At 40.7% G+C, this 27,319-nt stretch overlaps 1 protein-coding gene across 3 annotated transcripts in view; it reads right to left on the minus strand.

The window, feature by feature from the left end:
- The window catches only part of LOC126253516 (neurotactin), a 281,622-nt gene that overhangs the window by 22,489 nt on the left and 231,814 nt on the right, over positions 1 to 27,319 (minus strand). For all 3 annotated transcript variants that reach the window (XM_049954891.1, XM_049954890.1, XM_049954892.1), the window contains exons 4-7: positions 14,009 to 14,113; positions 8,823 to 8,919; positions 5,609 to 5,747; positions 3,458 to 3,965 (exon numbers count right to left, since the gene is read on the minus strand). In XM_049954891.1, coding sequence (XP_049810848.1) covers positions 3,458 to 3,965; positions 5,609 to 5,747; positions 8,823 to 8,919; positions 14,009 to 14,113 — 849 coding nt within the window. The remainder of the gene's footprint in view (positions 1 to 3,457; positions 3,966 to 5,608; positions 5,748 to 8,822; positions 8,920 to 14,008; positions 14,114 to 27,319) is intronic.

Consider the following 27,319-nt stretch of genomic DNA (forward strand, 5'->3'; position numbering starts at 1 on the left):
AACATTTGAACATGACATTTTTCATATTGTAATATTAGTTTCTGGAATAACACTGAAGTTGCAAATTAATTATTTCATTTGTTCAATGTAAATGATACCTTAGTTCATTAATTCAGTGAAAGGGACATATTCTTGATGCTACCATTATTTTATTGCCATTTTTACCACTGTATTATAGATTCTCAAGTCAGTCTGCTAATAACAGTCCATAACACCAATGTTTTGCTACAACATTTCCTCCATTACATTAGTTATAAAATCATTAGCATGGATTAGATGTCCAATTATTTGAGTTTTTTTGTTACTTCTGTTTTAACCAGTGCCATTTGTCCATTTGTTTCTTTAACATTAGTAACAGTGAACTTCATTCTCCATTCAGGATGTATTTGTCATTTTCCTCTGGATTCTTTGCCTGTATGATGTCCATTAGAATAATTGAGATACAATGTTTTTGTAATTTTTGCTTACTTCTCAATCAAGTTTGTTATTTTTTGTTTGCTCATTACACTCATTCTTTGAATATCTGTTATATTACTGTGGTCATTCTCCAAATAAAACCTCACTACTTACATCTGTATTTTCTGTTCTGGTGTTCATTCTCATATATCTGTAGAATTTCCATTTTCAAAATCTGATACAATCATAATATCATTAACAAATCTAATCCAAATAATTGCCTTATATTTATTTTTCTCCGTTTCATGCAAGTTTTTATTTGTATTGCTTTTGTTCTGTACATGTTCAAAACAAGTAGAGAGGGCCATCTTGTCTAACTCTTCACCTTATTTTAGGCTGTTTTTTAATGTCAGTGGTATTTGCTTTTGTGCTTTGGTTTTCCATAAATATGGAATCAGTCTTTCATAGTCTCTGCCTATTCTAAGTTTATTCGCTTGACAAAATAGGTCTTTCAAAAGAGATTTTCTATAGACCAATGGAAAATGAACAGGTTTATCTGTTCATCTGCATTGTTTATTCTTGAATCATTTGTAGTGATTTAAGAACAAAAATTCTAGATGCCTTAAGTCATTTGCTATTCCTAGATATGAAATGGTTTCTCAAGAGATTTTTTCAGACTTGTCTCTTATCATTACCATCATTGACACTTCAAAGATTAGGCTACACAACTGGGTCTTGAAAGCACCTTGTCCTCAAATACTCCTCACTGTGATAATATCTGAGTTTGTGATTTATCACTCATTCATTGACAAATCATGTTATGTCAATCCCATCTTGAAGGAGAGGCCTCAGATATGTGGAATGCATCAAGTTATACATTAACAGGCAGACACAAAAAATGCTTGTTACTTCTGTAGAGTATATTAACAACAAATTATGAGCAGCACTAATGTACTCAAACTGATAAACATTATATATTATGCATGTTCAGACAAAAATAGGTACTTTGAAAAAAGCCCCTGCTATTCTTTCTGTAGTGCTTGACTGGTATTACCATTCAATACATCAGACAAACCATTTTAACTTTTTACAAACCGCTACTAACTGTCTATGTACAGGTAAAATCAGGATCTATATGATAATAATATTAGATCTAGGCAGAATTTACATTCAGATGAATTCTAGAAGGGATGATAATGAGCTATTCTTTTACTTTGTGTTTAAATATCTGGGGACTTTCAATGTCCTGTCTGATGTCCATTGGTAACCTGTTAAGAGTTTTGCCCCATAACTCCATTCTGAACCCTAGAGAGGGGTGCATAGTCAATACAGAAAGTATTTCTACTTCTAGTATTGTGGTTGTTGACCTCATCTTGAATTCACTCTTGTTATTAAGCACAAATGCCATTAGAGAATATATGTATTGGCATGCAAGTGTAAGAAGCCATAGATCCCTAAAGAGGTTTCTTCAGATGTTCCATTATCAACTATAAACAATATTCTTATTGCATACTTTCGTAAAATAACTACTTTTTCACTTTAGCTGCAATACTTCAGAAGATTATGCTGTAGGGCAGAACTGAGTAGAAGTATGTTAGCAATCTTGACTGCAAATCAACACAGAGAGATTTCTGAGCTCAGAGCAGGCAAACTGAGTTTTTTGGCTAATTATCTACATGTTGGTGCCATGTCAGTCTATATCCAACCTGGAGACATAGGAACTTCACATATCAAGACTCATCCATTGTATGCGCATTGATATCTATTTCTGTTATATCTAGTTTTATTTGTTTGGAAACACATAACATGAATTTTTGGAAGATTGAGGGTTAAGCTGTTGGCTGTGAACCAGTTGTAAGCCTCTTCCATATTTTTCTTGCTGTGCCTGGTATGCACGTGTTTTGACCTTTTATCCATATAGTTGTATAATCAGCAAACATTACAGTTTTTGAAAAGTCCTACCATGTCCCTGGGAAACCATTTATATAGACCAGAAACAGTAGTAATCCCAGCACTGAACATCATTCCAGCACACCATACTTAATGTTTCCTCACACACACACACACACACACACACACACACACACACACACTAGAATGGCATTTGTGAGGTCACGAGGTCACACATTGCATTCTCAGTAGAAAAAACTATAGAGATGCCAAAGTGAGCTGTTGTTAAAAGTTTACTCTCAAAAACATGGATCAGTATTCTGTTGTAAGCAATTTTCTCAAAAACTTTTAAAAACGCAGGAAAGAGTGAGAATAGTCTACAACTAGAGATCAGTTGCTTGTCTCCACTTTTCCATATTGGTGTTATTACAGTGTACTTCAGTCTGTCAGGAAATATTCATTGACTCATTGACTGATTAAAAAGTTGTCTGAGCATTTGATAAGCAGTCTTTCTGCACAGTTTTCAAATGGCTCAACAAACATAAAACATGAGAAACTGAAGCTATTAGCAGACTTGATCTAGTACTTTATCACGATCAACTGTGTAATGCTTTGTTTCTTTGTCTTTGATCAAGTCATAAAGGAGAAGCTGAAAACCTTTCAAAGCTAATTCTTAATTTTGAAGCTGACAGTTCTGTGCCTTTTTTCTGAAAACCAGATGTAATTAGTTGTATGCTGAAAACAGTCTTATGAAGAACTGAGTTTTTCATCATGGGTAGTACATTAAAAGATTGTTTTAGTATGTGTGTAAAATGTCAGTGACACTGAGCACAAAACTGGTTTGATAAAGTTTACAAAATACTTCTTGTGTTTTAATAGATACTAAATAATGCTAGGAAGTGACAGCTGTTACTTTTAATGTTGATAAACAGTGATTTGTGGTTGTGGATGGAGAATTTAATTTTGGAACCTTGGAAATGTTAGCCAGTGGACTAAAATTTGTGTTGAATTAAGACAGTGTGGAAGAAACTTTGTATTGTGATATAAAACAATGAACATTGTTGGTAAGTCCTGTGTAGATGTGACAAAAGCAGTTAATGTATTTTAAAACATTATCTTATCATGAGCTAATACAAAGAAAGAAAAAGTTCTTGAACTCTTCTGCACTCACCTTTGGATCACCACCAAAATTGTGAATATTATGCTGGATCCATGTCAATGCAGCTATTAGATCTGAGAGAGCATAATTCCCTGAGGTATGACGACGTGATGAAGTAGACAATGGATGGGCAGCTAACAGACCAATTGGGCCCAGACGAAATCCTGGGCGAACAAATACCACTTCACGGGTACGTGATAGCTCAGGTGATGGTGTACGCAGAGCACTAGGAGAAGGACCAAGCATTGTATCTGCTCCTACAAGTACTATAACAGGCAGCTGACCATCATATGTGACACGAGGAGTCACAAGATCTAAATGAAGGCAGTCTTCCGAACCAAACCAGGTTCCATTGGGAAGGCGTTGGAGACAAGGGGGTGCTTCCTTCACTGCACGCAATGTACCATTCCAGCAGTCTGCTAGGTGCTGCAATAATTGAGCTGGCTGCCATCGACGGTCACCAACAGGCTGACGTGCATATGGAATACCACGAAAAACGTGCGCTCCTTCTTCCACAAGCCTGTAAGCAGAGACAAAATGTACATGATGTTTTGACTTTATACTTGGAATGTTCAATTCAGTAACATGCTATATAAAGTTATTCAGCCATTAACAGTATATATTTACACAAAAATGTATAAGAAATAAATTGCTAGCTCACACAACAATCTTCATAGCTTCATTTAATAAAAAAATCACAATTCTCTAAAAAAATCCTTCTCCTATGTGTAAAACAGCTTCAAACATCTGATTACAAATGAGTCTATGTGTTAAAACATTTGACATTACCCATGAAAGTGAGAAAAAGTTTGGAAAAGGTTTGAAATTGTGCTTACGTTTGTTGTAAGTCACTAAGAGCTCACGCTATGAATCTCTGAATGAATACAGTCTGTGTTAACTTGTACTCCACTTTAGGCAAAAGCAAGTTTTTCATGCATCTCAATATTTACGTTGTCATATCTCTTGAACTGCTTGTCATACTATGATTTAATTTTGCAGATACTTTAACTATTATATTGATAGATACTATCTGCAAAGTGAGTTGTGAACAGAGTTAGTAGTAAAGAACTAATAAATTAAAAAAACATTATGCCTGATATTGGAATTTTACTGCATGCCATTTTAAGTAGAAGCTAGTTTCTTGTGCATCTAAGTGTCTTTGCTGTCATTTATCTTAACCTGTGTGTCATACAATCATATAATTTTCCAGGTACATTCAATGGTATATGTGGCTTCTGTCTGCAAAATGTGTTGCAAATAGTCAGTAGTAAAGAAATAATATCATATATAAAAAAATCATGTCTGAAACTGAAATGGTACTGCACGAACAGCAAAAATGTATTAAATAATAAACTCCCTTTCCTCATTTTGCTGGAGGTGTCAGCAAGAAAGTGTTTCATAAAAGTTTGGCGGAAGTCGTTGAGTGCTCTCAATGAAGTCCAGTATTTGCACAACATCAGTTATGCTGCCTCAAGACAAACACACAGTTTCTAACTGTAATACTCACCTTACTGTGTTAAATGTTTAACATAAGATTATACTTCTTAATGGATAGGTTATAACAAAATTTTAAATTCTTAAATTTGGTCAAAATGATGTGGAATATTGAAAATCACAAATTTGTTGTGCCTGGAAGGCATTAGGTAGGCGACCAGTTACTGGTACTGTGTTTCAGGTTCTGGGATGGTCATTTAGTAATATAGTTTCCTACAAAAATATTCATGTGGTAGGAATAAAATCAACCAGGCATTCAAACTACTTGGAGATATGTAACAGAAGAATTGAGAAAATGAATCTCTGAAACTTACACAACACAAAAAAATTTAATTTCATCTGTATAATGCACAGGGGTATTTAATTCTACCAGAGGTAATAGGGAGCAAGTCTGTACTGGATCATTTTTCTTCAAGTGCAAGGGCATGCATTTTGGTTATTTCAATGTGGATATTTTTTGGGCATGTACAATTGTACATATAAGCTATAACTTGGGATGATGAGGAGTAGAAAATCTATCAGTCCATCATGAAGACTTAAAAACGATAGCTGGTAAGTATCAAATGATGTACTTGCAGTATTTTAAAAGAAACAGGAGAATTTATATTAATGAAATCATATGTTATTAAAGTACATAAAAATATTTAAGATGTATATAGAGGTACGTACCCATGAACAGGTCCACAACCCGTAACTGCTTGCACATAAATTCCATCTATAAGATGAGAAACAGGTGGTGCTCGCCTTGGACCAGACGCAGCAATCACAACTATTATTATCAGCAGTATGACAAACAGTGCAACTCCACCTAAATATAAAATATCTCTCATAAGAACTTGTGAGAAAATTGCAGGCTTTCATAGAGACATAACAAATTCATGATAAATTTCTTTTTATATTTTTTGAGGCATGTTATTTAATTACTGTATTATTTTGGTTTTAGCATTACAGTTTCTACAACCTAAATGACTTAAGTTAAGAAAACATGAGCACTAATGATCTAGAAACAACTATAAGGTAGCATAATGAATATAAAGAGCATCCAGGAAACTATTTTATGAAGCTCTGTACTTGGGGGACAAAATTTCATAGATGGCATCTCGGTGGCAAAATTACCAAGTTCTGCTTCACAGTATAATAATTTCTTCATCTTCTTCTTCAAAATGTTCAACAGCTAACTTTAGTGTGATAGTTACTGCTCAAATACTGATGAAAATCACCACCAAATAATTTCATATTTATTCAGCATTTGCTGTACTGGTTCATTTATCTCTACTACATCAACTTCCAAGTTGGTACTCAAGAAGTTATAACTTTTCCAGGTGACAGAAAATATTATACCAGTATTACTGCCCCTTTTATGATGAGTGTTACATGGGAAGAATTACTCTTTCATTTTCATAGCGCAGATCATTACGTAAGATATATATGGGATAACTACTATATCTTTGCTGAAGCTATTAGAAAGTTGATCAGAATCCCACTAGTTGCATAATAATGACTCTTTTGAGTTTGTTCTTTTGCATCAATACAACAATCTCTGAAGCTCGTTTCCAAATTAAATGGCTAGGAAGTACATATTGTCACTTATGGCTAGTTACTGTCTGAAAACAGCAACATGTAAGTTCACTGTTGGTATTACTCAAAACTTATTACTGTTCAAACAATAATGCGCCTAGGGAACAATGCCATACATTGGTATATTCTTCGAAGTGTCACATCATATGTGACATAGATGGCATCTGCAATGCTTTGGTTGGTATGCTTCATTAGGGTGTTTTATATATAGGATGTTGAATTTTTGTGTATACTATAGTGGATGCTTGTTTTTGTGTTTGTTTCATGGCAGCTTTGTACATGTGTAGTTTTTCTATACAATAGCATGTAAAAATTGTTTGGATATATTGTTGTTATGCTAGTTCCCCATCCTCTGGAACAGATATGGAGAGAAAGGGACATCTTGGCTTTCACATTTCAATCAACACTATTTCTCTGGTGGGTCTATGTAGTGGCAAAAAACAAGTTGGCTTTTTGCAAATGACACAGGCACTTCAAAGAATAGATCAGCATCATCAGCTGTATCTCCTTAAAGAGACCTACTTGTGCGCAGGTAGCATTTTCATCCCGTACTTTCAGAGTGCATTACGTTTCATTTATAAATCTTAGGACATTGGAGTTTTATGCCAAAACTGATTGACATTATGTTAAGTAGTAGTATAAATTATATTTAATTGTCTATAATCATTTAATTACTACAACATTTTGTTTACATGGTGAATTTTCAAGATGTGTTTCGTTTTCAGAACCATTAACCGGGACATCCTGTGTTTATTATCACTCAAACTGTGTCAAGCCTCTCTCAACATTCACAGGAATTACTGTCAATAATGAAGTGTGATATTCTCCAATATATATAGGGTAGAGGAAAACTGTGTCACGAAATTTTAACCCGGGATAGCCGATGCCAGGAGGAACCAAAATTACTTATGTCGTGTAGGCCAACAATGGACAAGTTTTAAACTACGGAAACTTGGCGTCACGCGCTCCATTTGGCTGTGGGATTGCCCTTTTTCTGGATGCTCTGGACAATGCATGACCATTAATATTTTGCCTGCTGGAGATCATGATGTATCCAAGGTGGCCTGCACGCTCGGTGGTAGTGCGCCAGCCTTCCAGTCTGGGGTCGAATCCGCTGGGGTCCCGACACATCCATTGTAGTTTCATGATAGGATGTACCAGGAACAAACCCATCAACAGCTGCTAGTTTGCATACAGAAAGTCTTTTACAAATTGTGTCGGTCCTGAAAAGGGCCTTTTTTGTAGCTAGGACATTGTTTACTTAAAAAGGTGCTCGAACTGGCGACTCTCTGATGTGACACAAGCTGGGTAACATCGAACGGTGTTTTACTGAACTCTTTCAAAGATTCCTGGCATTGCCCTGATGTGAACTGACAACCTCAGCACTGCCTGTCAACCAATGAACAGCATTAGGACAATCCCATGGCCAAGTTTCCCTAGTTTAAAAATGGTGCATTGTCGACCTACACAACATTACTAATTTTGGTTCCCACAGGCATCAGATATCCAGGGTATAGATAAATAAATACACTGTAAACTACTGCTTAATTTAATTCCATTCAGTGTTGGCATAAAACAGCAACATCCTAAGTGTTATAGATCAAAAGTAATGCACTCTGAAAGTATGGGGTGAAAATGCTACCTCTTCAAGAGCAGGTCCCCTTAACATTCTAGTACAGTTTACATTAATGTGTCCATGTAGTCATCAAGTAACTGTTGCATGCTCTCCCTCACAAGTATGAGATGTATGAAAATTTGGCCTTTAATTGAACTAATAGTTCTGCCCACAACTACAGCTATGGACAGGTTTGTGTGGCATTGATGGCACAGTTGCCACTGTCAACAAAATAACTGTTGTTCTTTTCACTCTACCAAAGGCAATCCTTCAGTCAATTAAATAATCATATGTTTTCTATGTAATGCAACTGCACTTACTGCAAAAGAGAGCAATGAACTCTAGACCATATTTTGTGTTAGCTGTGGCATAATACTCAAAAAATGCATTATTATTGGGAGACCACATGCTTCTTATTATGTATGTCTACAGTATGTTCAATAATGAATATATGTCAACTTTTTTGAAAACAGTATTACCAGCATTTGAAAACTTATTCAAATAGTCTGGTAGTAGCTGCAGTCTCTCCGTTGGTAGTCTGAAAATTGCTTTCCTTAAATATTCAAGAGATTGCAAAAGGAGGAGAGGGGAAGCAGATAAATGGAAGCATGAAATAAATACTAAGCTTAATTATAAGAAAGTTCCATTATTTTTGTTCCAACAGTTCCATTTATCAGCCACTATACGTACCAATTATGAGACGAAACTTTGAAAGATGACGTAGTCTTTGTCTCCAGTCTTGTTTACTCGCTTCATCTGCACCAGACTTCTCTGGATCAGGCTTCTCCTTAAGAATAAGAGAAAGAGTTGTTAGCAGTCATTGTCATTGGAGAATATAATACGGTATTGTCAAAACATTAAACCAATTCTGTGTTCTGCAGTGCATGTTTGAATTGAAAAGAAAAAAAAAATCTTTGAATTTGTTAAGTATGAGGATTGACAATACATATGAGAATATTACCCTTCCAACATCTGAAATTGCAAAAGTGGACGATATTTCTATTGAATCTGTTCTTAAATCAACTTACATCACAGGATAGGTGGGCTATGAACCTGTTTTGATATGAAGTCTCTCATATCCCTTAGAGAACTCTCAGGTGCTCCCTTTCTGTCTCATTTATGTATACTTAAACACAATTGATGATATTTTACTGCAAGATGCTTTGTGATACGAGTACTTGGTCACAGTCTAATTGCTTGTGATCATGTATAAGTATAGAAAAGGCAATAATATGACTTTGCTAGTTCACAAGAAATTGTGAAATTGAGTGAACTGTTCCTGTAGGATAAACAACGTAAAGATCTTCTTCATACACATACTGGTAGCAAATGACTGCAAGTCTGCATGGAATTAGTGACATTCATAATTGTGTGATAATGGCGTAGCCCTTGGGGAGGACAAGTACAGGTGAGTGCAGCATGGAAAATTATTACAATAGTACAACACTAGCCTCAGCCTGGTCATAGCATGACTCACTTCATATCAATTATGTGAAAAGTTATAATTTTTAAAATGAATTAAAAATTTACTGCACTATTCAACATGTCAAAATTTTTATCTTTTACAGTATGGTACCTCATACTGAATTTTAAATGTTCCCCTTGGGAAAAAAAAAGAATCACCTCACCCTTGGTGTAAAGTAATTTACCTTTCTTCACTGCTTTCAAACCCCTGTAGGCTTAAGGTAGTAGCTAACCATTAGGTTACTTCAGAATCACAGTTACCTAATACCAAATTTGTTACCACTAACACTCATTTAATTCAATTACTGTAAGATTAGAGAAAGAGAAGGGAAAAAAGAACGTAAGAGGTTGGTGTCTCATTGACACTGAGATCATTTAAGATGGAACATTAGCCCAACTGAAGGAGGATGGGCGGGAGAAAACTGGTGGTATCCGTTTTGAATGAACTATCCGTCAATTAGCCACAAGTATTTCATGGAGACTATTGGAAACCCAATTTATGATGGTTGGGTTGGATTTAAACTGTGCATTGCCTGAAGACAATCCAGAGACTACTGTTCTGCATCAGCCCACCCAGTGCAAAATCAGACAGCAAGCCAAAGCACTCATCAACAATGTGATAAAAATAACAGTTGCAAATCAGTACAGAATGAAACAGGGCATGTAAAAAACGCTTGCCAGAATTAGATTTCAACCTACTGAGCTAGTGTTTCATTTAGAATTTAATCACACCTTCACTGTGCAAAATTACACCGACAAGCCAAACGTTATAAACAACTGCTTAATAACTTGTTGGTCCAGCATTCGAATGCAGTACATCACCAATTCTGCATATCATGGATGCAACAGTTTGTTGGTAGGTTTGTGTCACACTGGATGTCAATGTACAAGTCACGTAATTTCTCTAAACAGTGGGCCACTGATTTGTGTGCACGGTAATAGCGACTCAAATAGGTTCCTTTGGATTCACATCAAGTGAATTTCACGGCCAAGACATCAACGTGAATACACTATCGTGCTCCTCAAACCGCTGTAGCACTGTTCTGGCTTTGAGAAACGGACAATTATCCTGCTAGAAGATGATGTCGCTGGCGGGGAAGACAACAAGCATGGAGTGCATGTGGTCTACAACTGTCTGTGTGTCGTCACTTACTACCAAAGGTTCCATGTGAGCGCAGCAGAATGTCTCTCACCATGGTGCGGTGCACGTTTTGAACCACTCTTCCTGTGGATGACGGCGTTTGTGGAGATGACCGTAGACCTGGTGTAGCAAAAATGTTATTTATCTGATGAGGCAACACGTTTCCATTGATCCATGGTCCAATCTCGACGATCCCGTGGCTAGTGCAATCATAACTAACGATATCATTAGGTCAACATAGGTGTCGTCTGCTGCAGAGCTCCATGATCAACAATGTACGATGAACGCATGACCAGCATTGTGCTCTGTTGGTAGATATACCACCTAACATACTTTACAGAACAGGCAAGCCTCCGAACCGACCTTCTGTGAAGAGTTGTAGACGTCCAACCACTTATCGCTCAGCGGTAGTTTCACAGTCGTCCTACTACTTTTCGTAGATGCTCACTACAGTATCACTTGAACATTCGACCAGCTACGCCGTTTTCAAGATACTCGTTCACAGGCTGGGGTAATAATAATATCATCTCCGTCAAAGTTCCTTATGCCAATAGATTTCCTCATTTGCGGGCCGTGTTGTAGCTACAATGATTCCCCATCTGTCTATGATCCACTTACATACTTTCCTTACCGTGTCACGTTCCCGCATCGCCAACGGGCGACAACCAACCTCGTGGTGGGATGTGGTCATAAATGTTTTGGCTTAGCAGTGTACTTCTCATAGTGTTTTCTATTTCGCCCAATTCGTCAAGAATATTTCCACTCAATGAAATTCCGGTTGGATAACGTACTAGAAATGTTCAAATTCCTTAGCAAAATAATGCACTGAATTTATAACAGTTAATTCAATCCATTTTCGTTATATGAATTACAGCATGCATGTACTTACGTACTTTGATATTGCCAGAAACGATTTGGCTACATTCTCTCTCATAAATTGGTAGCAGAATTATGCATCTGGAAATGTCTGCTCCAGCTATTAAGTTCTGTGCCTGTGTTTCTTTCAAGGCAGGTTCTAGGGATTTAGCCGTCCCGTGCGAAAATTTCAAGCGCCACTCTCTCCTTGCTTTTTCAGGCATATTCGATCTTTCCACAAAGCCATTCAGCCATGATGTCTTATTTTCACTTATCACACTTACTCATATTAGGTTGGTGCATAAATTTGTAGCCACTTTTCATTTTTAGTTCACTGTTGCTATTGTTGTTTACATACTGTCATTTTGTCATTTGGAGATATGAGTGGAGCAGTGGATACGAGAAAATTGAGTTCCGAGTAGAGAAATCGACACATTTCCAAGACATTCTTCTGTTATAGGTTATGTAATAGAGGGGTGACAGCAGCAGAGGTAGCCAGAAACATTTGCACCATGTGTGGGGATAATGCCATTGGACAGAGCACGGCAAGAAAATGGTCTGTTCGTTTTAATGATGATCATTTTGACACTGTTGACTCTCCACGTCCAGAATGACCTTCAGGGTTTGATTAATGTTGTCTAAAAGCATTATTCCACAACGATCCATGTCACTGTACTCGAGAACTGGCAAATTTGATGAACAGTCACCATTCCATCATAGTGCGACATTTGCATGAAATGGGAAGGTACAAAAATCAGGTGTGTGGGTATCACTTGCTGTAAGCCAAAATCATGAAAGTCAGCGGGTGGACGCATGTGCATTGCTCGTCATCAATTGGCTCATAAAAAAACCGACCATTCCTATTCTGTTTCGTTACTGATGAGGAGGAATGGTGTTTGTATGCTAACATAAGGAAAAGAAAGGAATGGCTGACCCTAAACAAAGCAGCAGCTCCTGATACAAAGACCTGTGTACATCCACAAAAGAAAGTCTACGCATCTGACGTAACAGTGTAGTGTATGAGTACTATGAATTGGTTCCCTAAGATGTAACCATCATTGCCAACATTTATTATCAACGTCTGAGACATCTTGCAGATACAATACAAAAACAACGACAAGGAAGACGGCGTGAAGTGATGCTATTCCACCATAATACCCGCCCGCATTCTGCTAGACGATAGAAAACGCTGTACAGGGGTTGGGCTGGGAAGTCAATCCCGCAACTACCTTATTCAACTGATCTTGCGCCCTCAGATTTTCATCTTTCCCCCTCCCTATCGAACAACATGCAAGGTGCTTCCTTTCTGGATGAAAATGTGGTACGAACCTGGCTAGACGAGTTCTTCGCCTCAACACCGCTTGATTTCCACAATCGCGGAATCGAAAAGATACGCAAATGTTGGTAGACTGTTGTCAATAGTCAACGAGAATATATTATTGCTGACTGAAGTCTTTGTTTTGTATATCTGCTGTTTTTATTAAACTTATGGAAGAAATCTATGAGCTTTTGCAGCAGCCCAAAACATCTTCCTGACATGTATACGTCTTTAAAAACTAGTCAGGTGCGGAACACCAGTCAGTGAAACAGGAGTGAAATGTTTACAGTGCATATTATACTTAATCTTTATTATTTGTTTCAAAGTGTTTCTCGTGTGATACTGATACAGGTGTTTAAGGTTGTTGTGTAGGAACAGTTAAGCCATCATATACTGACATTTATCTTCATTTATGTTTTTCGCTTCTGTAGGGGCTTTCAAACAGACTTAGGTACATTTTATGTGTTGAGTAAGCGCGTGGTAGAAATTGAGTAGGCAGCATTGCCACTAGGAAGCTATTTTGAAAGACGAACCACAGGTGACCAAATCCAGCGCTTCCTTTGTCATCTGTTTCACAATTTCGTACATAATTTCCGATAAGACACAAGATTTTATGAGTAATTTCTATTTCCATCATATTCTCAGACTTCTTGATTTATGTAAAGAGCTACATTGTGTTATTTAATTCGTCCTTTTGGAACCATATTATAATTTAAGATTTTGCTGCCCCCAAAAACTTGCCAACGTGTGCGATGGCACAGTTCAACCTCTCTCTCCCCTTTGGAGCCAGCCCTGTATTCCAATAGAGACAGTCCAGTCACCTGGTTAATGTTCACCTTTATAGCGTCTTAACGTTTTAGCACAAGTTTTTTTTTATATTTAACTAAAGTCAAGTAAGTTTAGCGGGAAACTGGGACTCGTGGTGGCTTGATACAGTCAAACAACATGGCCAACACAGGAATTTACGTGTTACTAGAGGAGTCGACTTGAAGTCCTTGTGGCAGTGGCTAAACACCAGCTTAATGCTGCTTTCTTCCAGCGGCAGGGTTAATTCGTCGCCACTGAACTTGAAACACAAATTTCCTCCAGTTAACTTACGTCCATGTCGAGCTTGACGCTCTCCATGCCGTCGTCTTGTACAGCAGCGCTGCTGTCATCCAGAGTCTCCATCGACGCAAGCCCGGCAGCACCAAGTTCATGCTCCTGAAAAAAATAATGATTCGTTTTATAAAAACAATTCTTGGCAGGCAACAGTACAGAAAAAAGTACATAAAAATGCAGCCATGTACATTCATAACCATACTTATTAGACGATTATGGTTGATTAGTGCCTGCTGGTGGTCATACCTGTTATCACCTAATATCGATCCCTTTGGTGGTGTACCAAACGGATCGATATTAGGTTCCTTGCGTTTTTTCTAATGTCAAATAAAATTTTCTTGGAAGTTATTCTCTCAGGCTCAGCGAATGGACTTATTACTATATTGATATAAAAAATAATCAATTCTGTATCGCACAATACATGATTCCCCTCCAACAATAGTTCAGCAAGGAAGGATCAATAAATGAAATATAATTTGAAATTTATTCCGCGTATTTATAAATAACAGGAACCCAAACAGGTTCAAATGGCTCTGAGCACAATGGGACTTAACATCTGAGGTCATCATCCCCCTAGAACTTAGAACTACTTAAACCTAACTAGCCTAAGGACATCACACACATACATGCCCGAGGCAGGATTCGAGCCTGCGACCGTAGCGGTCGCGCGGTTCCAGACTGTAGCGCCTAGAACCGCTCGGCCACTCCGGCCGGCATGTCGGGCGATCTGGGTGGCCAAATCATTTGCTCGAGTTGCCTAGAATGCTCTTCAAACCAATCTCGAAAAGCTCTGTGGGAACATGAAGTCCATGAACGGCTCCAAATGGTCCCAAAGTAGCGCAGCATAACAAGGACCCAGACCATTCCATGTAAACACAGCCCACGCCATTATGGAGCCGTCACCGGCTTGCACAGTGCCTTGTTACAATTTGCGTCCAGGTTTTGTAGGGTCTGCAGTAGGCTACGCTCAACCCTACCATTAGCTCTTGCCAACTGAAATCGTAACTTATCTGACCAGGCCACGGTTGCCCAGTAGTCCAGGACCCAACCGAAATGGTCACGAGCTCAGGAGAGGCGCTTCAGACGGTGTCACGAAGTTAGCAAAGGCGCTAGCGTCGATCGTCTGCTGCCATAGCTCATTAACGACAAATTTCGCAGCACTGTCCTAACGTATACGTTCGTCGCATGTCCCACATTAATTTCTGCGGTTATTACACGCAGTGTTATTTGTCTGTTAGCACTGACAGCTCTACGCAGACGCCGCTGCTCTCGGTCGTTAAATGAAGGCCGTCGGACACTGCATTGTCTGTGGTGAGGCGTGTTGTCTGAAATTCGGTATTCTTGGCACACTCTTGACACTGTCGATTTCAGAATGTTTAATTCCCTAACAATTTCCGAAGTTGAATGTCCCATGCGCCAAGCTCCAACTACTATTCCACGTTCAGTGTCTATTAATTCCCGTCGTGTGGCCATAATCGCATCGGAAACCTTTTCATATGAATCACTTGATTTCAAATGACAGCTCCGCCAATGTAGTGTCCTTTTATAACCTCTGCAAGAGATACTACTGCCATCAGTAAATGTGCATATCGCTATCCCATGACTTTTGACATTTCAGTGTTCAATACGAGGTGCATTCAAGTTCTAAGGCCTCCGATTTTTTTTCTCTGATCTGGGAAGAGATAGAAACATGCGCATTGTTTTAAAATGAGGCCGTGTTCATTGTCAATACGTCCCAGAGATGGCAGCACCGTACGGCAGATGGAATTTTACCACCAGCGGCGAGAATGAGAATTGTTTTAAATACTTAAAATGGCGATGTTTTCCTTACTTGAACAGCGTGCAATCATTCGTTTTCTGAATTTGCGTGGTGTGAAACCAATTGAAATTCATCGACAGTTGAAGGAGACATGTGGTGATGGAGTTATGGATGTGTCGAAAGTGCGTTCGTGGGTGCGACAGTTTAATGAAGGCAGAACATCGTGTGACAACAAACCGAAACAACCTCGGGCTCGCACAAGCCGGTCTGACGACATGATCGAGAAAGTGGAGAGAATTGTTTTGGGGGATCGCCGAATGACTGTTGAACAGATCGCCTCCAGAGTTGGCATTTCTGTGGGTTCTGTGCACACAATCCTGCATGACGACTTGAAAATGCGAAAAGTGTCATCCAGGTGGGTGCCACGAATGCTGACGGACGGCCACATGGCTGCCCGTGTGGCATGTTGCCAAGCAATGTTGACGTGCAACGACAGAATGAATGAGACTTTCTTTTCTTCGGTTGTGACAATGGATGAGACGTGGATGCCATTTTTCAATCCAGAAACAAAGCGCCAGTCAGCTCAATGGAAGCACACAGATTCACTGCCACCAAAAAAATTTCGGGTAACCGCCAGTGCTGAAAAAATAATGGTGTCCATGTTCTGGGACAGCGAGGGCGAAATCCTTACCCATTGCGTTCCAAAGGGCACTACGGTAACAGGTGCATCCTACGAAAATGTTTTGAAGAACAAATTCCTTCCTGCACTGCAACAAAAACGTCCAGGAAGGGCTGCGCGTGTGCTGTTTCACCAAGACAACGCACCCGCACATCGAGCTAACGTTACGCAACAGTTTCTTCGTGATAACAACTTTGAAGTGATTCCTCATGCTCCCTACTCACCTGACCTGGCTCCTAGTGACTTGTGGCTTTTTCCAACAATGAAAGACACTCTCTGTGGCCGCACATTCACCAGCCGTGCTGCTATTGCCTCAGCGATTTTCCAGTGGTCAAAACAGACTCCTAAAGAAGCCTTCGCCGCTGCCATGGAATCATGGCGTCAGCGTTGTGAAAAATGTGTACGTCTGCAGGGCGATTACGTCGAGAAGTAACGCCAGTTTCATCGATTTCGGGTGAGTAGTTAATTAGAAAAAAAATCGGAGGCCTTAGAACTTGAATGCACCTCGTATTATGAAGGTAGGTGGCGGCAGTGAACGGAGCAGGTGTTGTGACACCGTCAGCAGTTGCTCCGTTGACTGCCACCACCTACTATCAAGGTACAAATGGTTTCAAAATGGCCATTTTCTGATCGAAACCAGTTACCACTCGAATAAATATTTTATTGTGGTCAAGACTGTTCTTAATCAGCTTTTAAAGAAGTCTTGTGTCAAAATATAGACTTACTTAGCTTATTTTCTGTCACTTGTAGCACCATTCTCTGACAACTCTTCATCGAGCATTAGAAGCATGAAATAACGATAACATGTGGCCTCAACTCTAGGATCTCTTGTAGAGCTTTAAATAACTGAGTGTAGAAACTACAACCTCACAGTACTTTAACTTCCTCATTAAATTTCTTGCCAACTAGCTATCACAGAAAACAACAATAACATTCATAAATATAATTCCAGAAGGAAATAGGACGTGCAGTGCACTACTCATCATTCAGCAATAGAGTGTCGCAGAAATAGGATCACAATTGGTTCACCTCTTACCGTAAGAATAGACAATAAGAGATCATCCTCCACAGTACTGAGAATGGCTATGATGAGGGATCCGAGTGGAGCACGCTTAAATTGGGGGGGGGGGGGGGGGGAGGGGTGGCCGATACAAATGATATGCCTTCTAGCATTACAGGTGATTCTAAAATATTTCTGTTTGCGTATGATACTAGTTTGGTAGTAAAGGATGTTGCGTGCAATGTTAGCACTGTTTAAAATAGTGCTGTCCAGGACATTAAGTCCATGGCTTGTAGGAAAAAAAAACAGTTTCTGACAGACATTTCAACAAAATCTGACGTTTGAATTACACAGAATGGGCCTATGATTAATGAGACAGAACAGCTCAAATTTCCAGGTGTTCGGATCGATAGTAAACTGTCGTAGAAAACCCGTGTTCATGATCTTGTTCAAAGACTTAACGCTGCCGTTTTTACTGTTAGAACAGTTTCCGAAGAAAGTGATAGTTCGACACGAAAAGTACCCTACTTTGCTTATTTTCATTTGCTTATGACGCATAGTGTTACATTTTGGGGTAACCCTTCCCATTCTCGAATGGTATTTTAGGCTCACAAAAGGGCATTTCGGGAAATAAGTGGTGTGAGTTCGCGAACCTCCTGTCGATCCCTGTTCATTAGTCAGGGTATTCTGACATTGGCTTCTCAATATATAAATTCTTTACGTCGTTTCTTGTTAACAATGTCAGTTTATTCCCGACAGTTTTCACTCAGTTAATAAGCTACCACAAGAGTTCAAAAATTTCAGCAGTAATCCATGCTCTTTCAAATTTAATCTGAAAAATTTCCTCGTGGATAACTTCTTCTATCCTGTTGAGGAATTCATTGAAAAGTTAAGCTGATTCCTGTGCTATATTGTTATTGCGTTTACGTAAACTTATAGCTTGACGTCTTTTTGGGATTCGTAAACATGTAATTTCATGTTCTGACACGGTCCATGACCATGGGGATCTGCTCCTCAGATTGGTCCTATGGAACCAGACCTACAAAATAAAAAATAAAAATATGTAACTATAATCTGTTATTATATTATATTAACTATAATAACTAAACCATAAAAAGTATCTGCAAGCGTAGGTTTCAATTACTAATTCGAATGTGAAAGGATACACATTATTTTGGGTGAATTTCTGCGTATGGAGACACTGAATGCGTTGTAAGTTACGTCCTCGGAACGACATATAAAAATCGTGTTTGGAAAAGTTAAAGCATAATCCGAAGGACTTGTTGCACCGTAAACATCCTGTAAACAAAACTACAATTAAATCAGTAGGCCGAAGAAGCTGAAAGTGCACAGAAAAATGTGAAAATCATTTTCGTACTCTCTGAGAATTTTATCAGTATGGCTCTTCACGATGCTTAACGTTCCTCTTGTAGCATCTGTCACTGGAGCTTGATCAGCACCTCCGTTACACTTCGGCACTGACTTTACCCCTGTGGAAACGCGCAACTCATCTTTAGATCTTTTTTGTCAAGAATTGCTCGAATGAAAGAAAGGTTATTCCTTCGTAAATGAATTACATTTTCTTAGGGTTCTTCCAGTTACTCTCCATCCAGTACCTGACATTTCAACGACTGCTTGCATGTCATTCATCCACCATATTTAGCTCCAACAGGTAGTGTACCGTTATAAGTGTTCTCAATGATTATTCGCCAATGGTGAGGCTGTATGCAAACAATAACAAATCTTTCCCATGGTAAGTGGAGAAAACTTGACCCGCCAAGATCGCTAAAGGATGACCGGTTTCGACAGAGCTATGCTGTCGTCGTCGAGTCATATACTTTTGAGTTTTTACAACATGATGACGGCATAGCTGTGTCGAAATCGGTCATCCAATAAAATGCTTTTCTACCGATCTACATTCCAGACTGACCATGTCAGGTATATACAGCGCGAATCACCTAAAACTTGCACCACAAATATTGTGCAAATGTTAAGTGTGATTGATGTGCGGTTTTCACAGAACGGATTGCTAGTCAGGGGCTCGTATTGTTAGCCAATAAACAGGTTGTAACAATACAAAAAAAATGGTTCAAATGGCTCTGAGCACTATGGGACTCAACTGCTGTGGTCATAAGTCCCCTAGAACTTAGAACTACTTAAACCTAACTAACCTAAGGACAGCACACAACACCCAGCCATCACGAGGCAGAGAAAATCCCTGACCCCGCCGGGAATCGAACCCGGGAACCCGGGCGTGGGAAGCGAGAACGCTACCGCACGACCACGAGATGCGGGCTGTAACAATACTTATAAAGTATATTTTAGTTGAAACATGCACTTTTTTAAATGGAACAATACCTATTGACATTAACAAAGTAGGGCAAATTAGAATGTCAGTGGAGTTTGTTGGACGAGTCTAAAAAAATGGTTCAGATGGCTCTGAGCACTATGGGACTTAACATCTGAGGTCATCAGTCCCCTAGAACTTAGAACTACTTAAACCTAACTAACCTAAGGACATCACACACATCCATGCCCGAGGCAGGATTCAAACCTGCAACCGTAGCGGTTGCGCAGTTCCAGACTGAAGCGCCTAGAACCGCTCGGTCACAACGGCCGGCACAGGAGTCTAGTGCGAGTCGGTTACGAGGTGTCGTATTTTGAAAAGTTCCCACACCGACGCTTGTTTGTGCCATACAACCTGCGTAGTCGGTAGGTACGATGTTGTTATGTTTGCTTACAGTATGCTTATGTGTTCCTTGAGTGCATTGTACCTTGCAAGTCAGGTAGTGTGTGAGAGTCCGCGCAGTAGGTCGTGAGTGAACGATGGGATCAGTGCAGAAAAAGCCGATATGTTTATGGTGTAATTACAGTGTAAGAAGAATGCAGTTCGTTCCTGTACGGTGTATGTGGCAATATATCCCAATAAATGTCAACCATCTCGGCAGTTATTTATCAGCCTCTTCAAACAACTGCGTGAAAGTGAAAGGGAAAGACATAGACAACGTAACAGAGGGAAACAATTGACGATAGAAAAGGGGGAAGTGACAAAAGTGAATGGATACCCTGTAATATCGTGTCGGACCTTCTTTTTCCCGGCGTAGTCCAGCAATTCGATGTGGCGTGGCCTCAACAACTCGTTGGAAGTCCCCTGCAGAGATATTGAACCATGCTGCCTCTAAGCCGCCTGTAATTGCGAAAGAGTTGCCGGTGCAGGATTTTGTGCACAAACTGACCTCTCGATTATGTCCCATAAATGTTCGATGGGATTCATGTCGAGCCATCTGGGTGGCCAAATCATTCGCTCGAACTGTCCGCAGTGCTCTTGAAACCAATCGCAAACAACTGTGGCCCGGTGACATGGCGCATTGTCATCCGTAAAAATTCCGTCGTTGTTTGGGAACAGAAAGTCCACGAATGGCTGCAGATGGTCTCTATATAGCTGAAAATCATTTCTGGTCAATGAGCGGTTCGTTGGACCAGAGAACCCAGTACATTCCACGCCAACTCAGTCCGCATCATTAGGGAGCCACCACCAGCTTTCACAGTGCCTTGTTGACAACTTGGGTCAATGGCTTCATAGGATCTGCGCCACATTCGAACCCTTCCATCAGTTCTTATCAACTGAAATCGGGACTCAGCTGACCAGGCCACGGTTTTCCATTCGTCTAACAAGGGAACCTCCCCATCGCACCCCCCTCAGATTTAGTTATAAGTTGGCACAGTGGATAGGCCTTGAAAAACTGAAAACTGATCAATTGAGAAAACAGGAAGAAGTTGTGTGGAACTGTGAAAAAATAAGCAAAATATACAAACTGAGTAGTTCATGGGAAGATAGGCAACATCAAGGAGACTGGGAACGCAGGAGCGCCGTGGTCTCGTGGTAACGTGAGCAGCTGCGGAACGAAACGTCCTTGGCTCAAATCTTCCATCGAATGAAAAGTTTAACTTTTTATTTTCAGTTTATTTGACAAACTCTTATGTTTTCATCACTTTTTTGGGAGTGATTATCACATCCACAAGAAAACCTAAATCGGGCAAGGTAGAAGAATCTTTTTACCCATTCGCCAAGTGTACAAGTTAGGTGGGTCTACAACATATTCCTGTCATGTGACGCACATGCCGTCACCAGTGTCGTATGGAATATATAAGATGTGTTTTCCTGTTGAGGAATCGGTTCACCGATGACCTTGCGATCAAATGTTTTCGGTTCCCATTGGAGAGGCACGTCCTTTCGTCTACTAATCGCACGGTTTTGCGATGCGGTCGCAAAACACAGACACTAAACTTATTACAGTGAACAAAGACGTCAATGAACGAACGGACAGATAATAACTATGCAAAAATAAAATTTTCATTCGAGGGAAGACTTGAACCAAGGACCTCTCATTCAGCAGCTGCTCACGCTACCACGGGACCACGACGCTCCTGAGCTCACTTTGTCCATGATGTTGCCTATGCAACCCGGGGACTACTCAGTTTGTATATTTTGCTTATTTTTTCACAGTTCCACACAACTTCTTCCTGTTTTCTCAATTGATCTGTGTTCAGATTATCAAGGCCTATCCACCGTGCCAACTTATCACTAAATCTGAGGGGGGTGCGATGGGGACGTTCCCTTGTAAGGTCCAGCCGATATGGTTACGAGCCCAGGAGAGGCTCTACAGGCGACGTAGTACTGTTACAACATGCACTCGTGTTGGTCGTCTTCTGCCAGAGCCCATTAACGCCAAATTTCGCCGCACTCTCCTAACGAGTACGTTCGTCGTGCGTTGCGCACTGATTTCTGCAGTTATTTCACGCAGTGTTACTTGTCTGTCACCACTGACAACTCTACGCAAGCGCCGCTACTCTCGATCGTTAAGTGACGGCCGTCGACTACTGCGTTGTCCGTCGTGAGATGTGATGCCTGAAATTTGTATTCTTGGCGTACTCTTGATCCTGTAGATTTATGAATATTTAATTCCCTAACTATTTCAGAAATGGAATGTCCCATACGTCTAGCTCCAGCTACTATTCCGCTTTCAAAGTCTGTTAATTCCTGTTGTGTGGCCACAGTCACGTCGGAAACCTTTTCACATGAATCACCTGAGTACAAATGACAGCTCCGCCAAAGCACTGACCTTTTATACCTTGTGTACACGATACTACCGCCATCTGTATATGTGCATATTGCTACAGCATGACTTTTGTCTACCCAGTAGCCGAGGGTCACTGTAGACGGCTGCCATGCGAAGGACCCTGTTTCGATTCCCAGTACTTCCGGTAATCTTTCCTTGGTGGGAGGACAGGAAAGGGATCCACTGAGCCTCGTGATGCCAACTGGCTCCAGTTCCGCTAACCCGACAGCCTGGGAGGGCAGTATGCTAGTCACACGGCTCTTGAAACCGCATCTAGGAGACGTCATTGGCTGATGGATGACATAGCGGTCGATCAGGACCGACTGGCCCGTCTGTGATCAGAAAGGTGGAGCGTCCCTTCCTGTTATGTTTTATCTGATTGCCTAGATTTTTCTCAGTAGTAACTATACAGCTAATTTTGCTATCCCGAATTTAGCAGTTGTAAGCATTAAGTGTGCAACAACGTATTGACAGTGTACTGAGCGAGGTGGCGCAGTGGTAAGACACTGGACTCGTATTCTGGAGGATGACATTTCAAATCCCCATGTATCCACCCTGCTGTAGGTTTTTCGTTATTTCCCTAAATCTCTTACGTTAAATACCGGATTGGTGTCTTTGAACAAATCACGATCACTTCCTTCCTTAATCCGTGCTAGTGCACCGTCTCTAATGGCATCTGCGTTGACGAGACGTTAAATCGTAATATTCATCCTTTTGCATCCCGTGTTCAGCGTCCTTTCCTTCTTAGCGTGTGTCTTGAACTCGTGCTACACCCACGAAGAAGTCCCATGATGAGTTCTACAGAACATGATGAATGATTTCATGAATACCTGAACACATCAGAACACTTAATTTCATACATTTTACAAATGATTTGGATTTGCAAATACTCTGTTTGTGCTTTTCAAACAATACTAAAACTGCGATAAACTGGAGAACTGTTCTGGCACTTCATATATTTCTGATTGTTAGGGACGCTGAAATAATACACTAGAAAGGTTGCAATAGTCAACTCTACTGTTTTATCATGTCTCCCAAAGATTCTTCTTTTGCGTTGCGTGTTACTGATTTCCAAACACATTACTTTGACGTGTTGCTCTAGGTATTTAAAACACATGACAGGCTCCAAAAGTTACTCATAACACTTTAATACCATTGGTTGTTTTCTTTTGTTTTATGTACTACCTTGCATTTACTAACTTTTTAAGGACAGTTACCTTCCGTACGCAAATGGCGTAATAACCTATGAAATTCTACGTTTCCTTATAGTTGTCCAGCGACGATGTTTTTCCGTAACAACACTTTTAGTTGTGTAGGCCTGACGTTCGTGCTTTGTCAACGACTGAACAAAGGTGCTGCACTGTTTCCTCCTGGCAGAATAAATGATTTGCCAGCATATTGACAAGACATGATCAATCATCTGATAATAGCAGAGAGCAATTGTGGCACGTAGATCGACTTACAGGCCCCACAGACGAGCGACGAATCGCAGCGATTCGTCGCCAGGTCTCGCGATCTACCCGTAAATCGCACGTGTGTGACGAATCGCGGCGATCAGTCGCTGATTCCTCGTAATTCTCAACATTATGTTGAATCGCTGGCTTCCAGTGTCTCATGTGTGGAAATATGACTGCATTGCTGCGATTCGTCTGTCTAGTGTCAAACATGATTGTGGAGTTTTGATCGTTTCGGTATGCTCAGGTGGAGTAACGACTTTCCGTCATAAGCAGTAGTTATTTAGAGAGTACGAACCATTCTGAAAAAAAAAGAGTTGGAGGCGACATTGTCACATACAGAGTGGCTGTAATTAAACTTTCGCTACTTGGGCCGATGTTAGTAGTGTTACTGTCATGACTTGACATTAGTCGCCGGTGCTGGTACGGCGACATAGGATTGAAACACAAGCATCAATGTGCATTACAGTTGCAATCAACATGGGTCTGGATGAGGTGATCAGGGCACTACTAGTAAAGCTGTTCTATCAAAACAACAGCAATAGTGCTGCTGCTCTTCGGAGTACCAAGCGTTACCGAACAACGGAGAGGATGAAGAACACGTTTCGGAAGGTCGAATTAACTGGCGATTTGGGAAGTGCCCCTGGGAGAGGCCGACGGCCGATTGCGCCATAAATCGTTGAAGAAGCTACTGTTGGCATGGTTGAGAATGCTGGCCGCAATGTGCGATTTTCAAGCAGTGCACGAGCTGCCACGACAGCTGAACATTCCACGGTTCATCGTTATTTAGGGCAAAAGCAGAGCAATCTCTGCATGGTACCCGATTAACAAATGTTAACACCTCATGCGGGAATTAAAATGGTTTTCTTTCAATTGTTTATTCGTTTTTCCTCTTCTGCATGTCCTCACAACTGGTTCCACAAAGTTTCGCTTCCTGCAGTCACTCGTTTCTCATGGAGACTCTCTGGAATAGCGAAAGTTTAATTACAACCACCCTGTATATCAAGAAGTAATACAAGCCCAAAAACACTTATACTCGAAGATTTTGCAGTGAACAGCATTCTGAAGTTGCTGCTGTAGAAATAAAAATTTATTAGAAGTTCACAATAGTAGCTTGCCAAACGTATACCCACTGAAAACAGAACACTGAACACAGGGTTCCCCAACAAACACTTTCGATATTCTGTCGTCTCGCATGTGAAGCGCTTCTAGAGAAATTCCCCAGGAATATGCCTGCCGTATAAAGCCAGTTTACTTTACCTTAGAAGTACCCTTATTGGAGTGGTATTGCTCATAAACATTAATGCGGTTTAACGATAATAATGACACGAGAAAAATAAAATCGAAATAAATAGTTCAGCGCAGCTCTGTTTGGAGAGAAAGGAAATAAAACACGTCACAAAAAAGAATATTCACTGGGTGCAATCGCTTTCTGTAACCCTATTGAGGATGTTCGCAACAAATATAAACTTTTTACAATTGTTTACTAGTAGCTAAGGTACACTTCGACTACCATCGGGCCGTATGTCTAACACTACAGGTCATGAGAGACCTAGGGGGAGTTTGCTGCATGTTACTGCTATGTATCGATGTCTCCTGGTACAGAGAAGCCTGCTAATGGTTTACACAGCTCTTACAACTACCCTACATGCTGCACCTGTAAGATGTGCTGTCCTGAAGTTTCGTCGTTAGCTCTCGCCTCCGTACTGTCACGTCGAATTAGTTCGCGCCTGCAGATAGGCAATCCAATCAACAGGTTTGCAAAGCAGGCTGCCGTCGCGCTATCCCGGACGCATCGTGTCAACAAATCCCAAGCACGTGTTGACGTCTGCCACATTGCAAACAAAGCCAATGTTGTTAACCCGAAATATGAGTTACAAACTTGGAGAGATGCTGTATCCACTGACATGTGTCTGTGTTCTGTATCTTTTGCAGTGTTTGCTCAGTCATGTTCTGAAAACATAAACGTACTTACGACTAACACCGTATCTCATACAACCCTGCCCCCCTCTCCCACCCACCCCTACCCCTACTGGAAAATGAAACGACGGGAAGTATTCGTTTCATAATGCTACTCCTTACTACGATATTAATTAAAACAATTACACATCCGGCCATCCTGATTTAGGTTTTCCGTGATTTCCCTAAATCGCTCCAGGCAAATGCTGGCATGGTTCCTTTGAAAGGGCACGGCCGTCTTCCTTCCCCGTCCTTCCCTAATCCGATGAGACCGATGACCTCGCAGTTTGGTCTCTTTCCCCCAAACAACCCAACCAACAATTACACATTAACGCCTTTGCAACACATCTGGTAACCAAAGCACCGCCTCAGCTGCTGTTTTAATTTCCACTACTGACTACGTTCCTTGAGGATTCACATGACACTTGTCTAGGACGTTTCCAAACGCTGTAATATACACTGGTTCAGCCAGACATTGTGACCGCCTACCTAATACCCAATATGTCCACCTCTGGCACGGATAACAGCGGCGACGCATCGTGGCATGGAAGCAATGAAGCCTTGCTAGATCTCTGGAGGGAGTTGGCACTACATCTACACGCACAAGTCACCTAATTCCCGTAAAATCCGAGGAGGGAGGGGCGATGAGCTCTGGCGCCGCTTCTCATCACATGCCACATGTGTTCGATCGGATTCAGATGTAGCGATTTGTGGAGCCAGTACATCAATCGGAGCTCGCCACCGTGTTCAAAAATATGGTTCAAATCGCTCTGAGCACTATGGGACTTAACATCTGAGGTCATCAGTCCCCTAGAACTTAGAACTACTTAAACCTAACTAACATAAGGACATCACACACATCCATGCCCGAGGCAGGATTCGAACCTGCGACTGTAGAGGTCGCGCGGTTCCGGACTGAGGTGCCTAGAACTGCTCTGCCACAGCGGCCGGCCCACCGTATTCCTCGAACCACTCCAACACACTACTGGCCTTGTGACATGGCGCCATTATCTTGTTGAAAAATGCTACTGCCGTCGGGAAAAAATGGCCATGAAGGCGTGTACGTGGGCAGCAACCAGTGTACGATACTCCTTGGCCTTCATGGTGCCTTGCCCGAGCTCCACTGGACCCACGAACGCCAACGTGAATGTTCCCCAGAGCATAATGGATACCGTGCGTGTGTCTGACTAGCAGTTATTTCTCGCCAGTGACGCTGCTATTGCCTGGACGGATTTATACCAATAGCAGGTCGGTGGTCATAACGTTCTGGCTCATCAGTGTTCACGAAAATAGCTTCAGTAGCCTGCGGTTTTATGCCAGGCTTCATGACCTGGGAA

This window comes from Schistocerca nitens, chromosome 4, assembly GCF_023898315.1.
Source record: "Schistocerca nitens isolate TAMUIC-IGC-003100 chromosome 4, iqSchNite1.1, whole genome shotgun sequence".
Lineage (NCBI taxonomy): Eukaryota > Metazoa > Arthropoda > Insecta > Orthoptera > Acrididae > Schistocerca > Schistocerca nitens.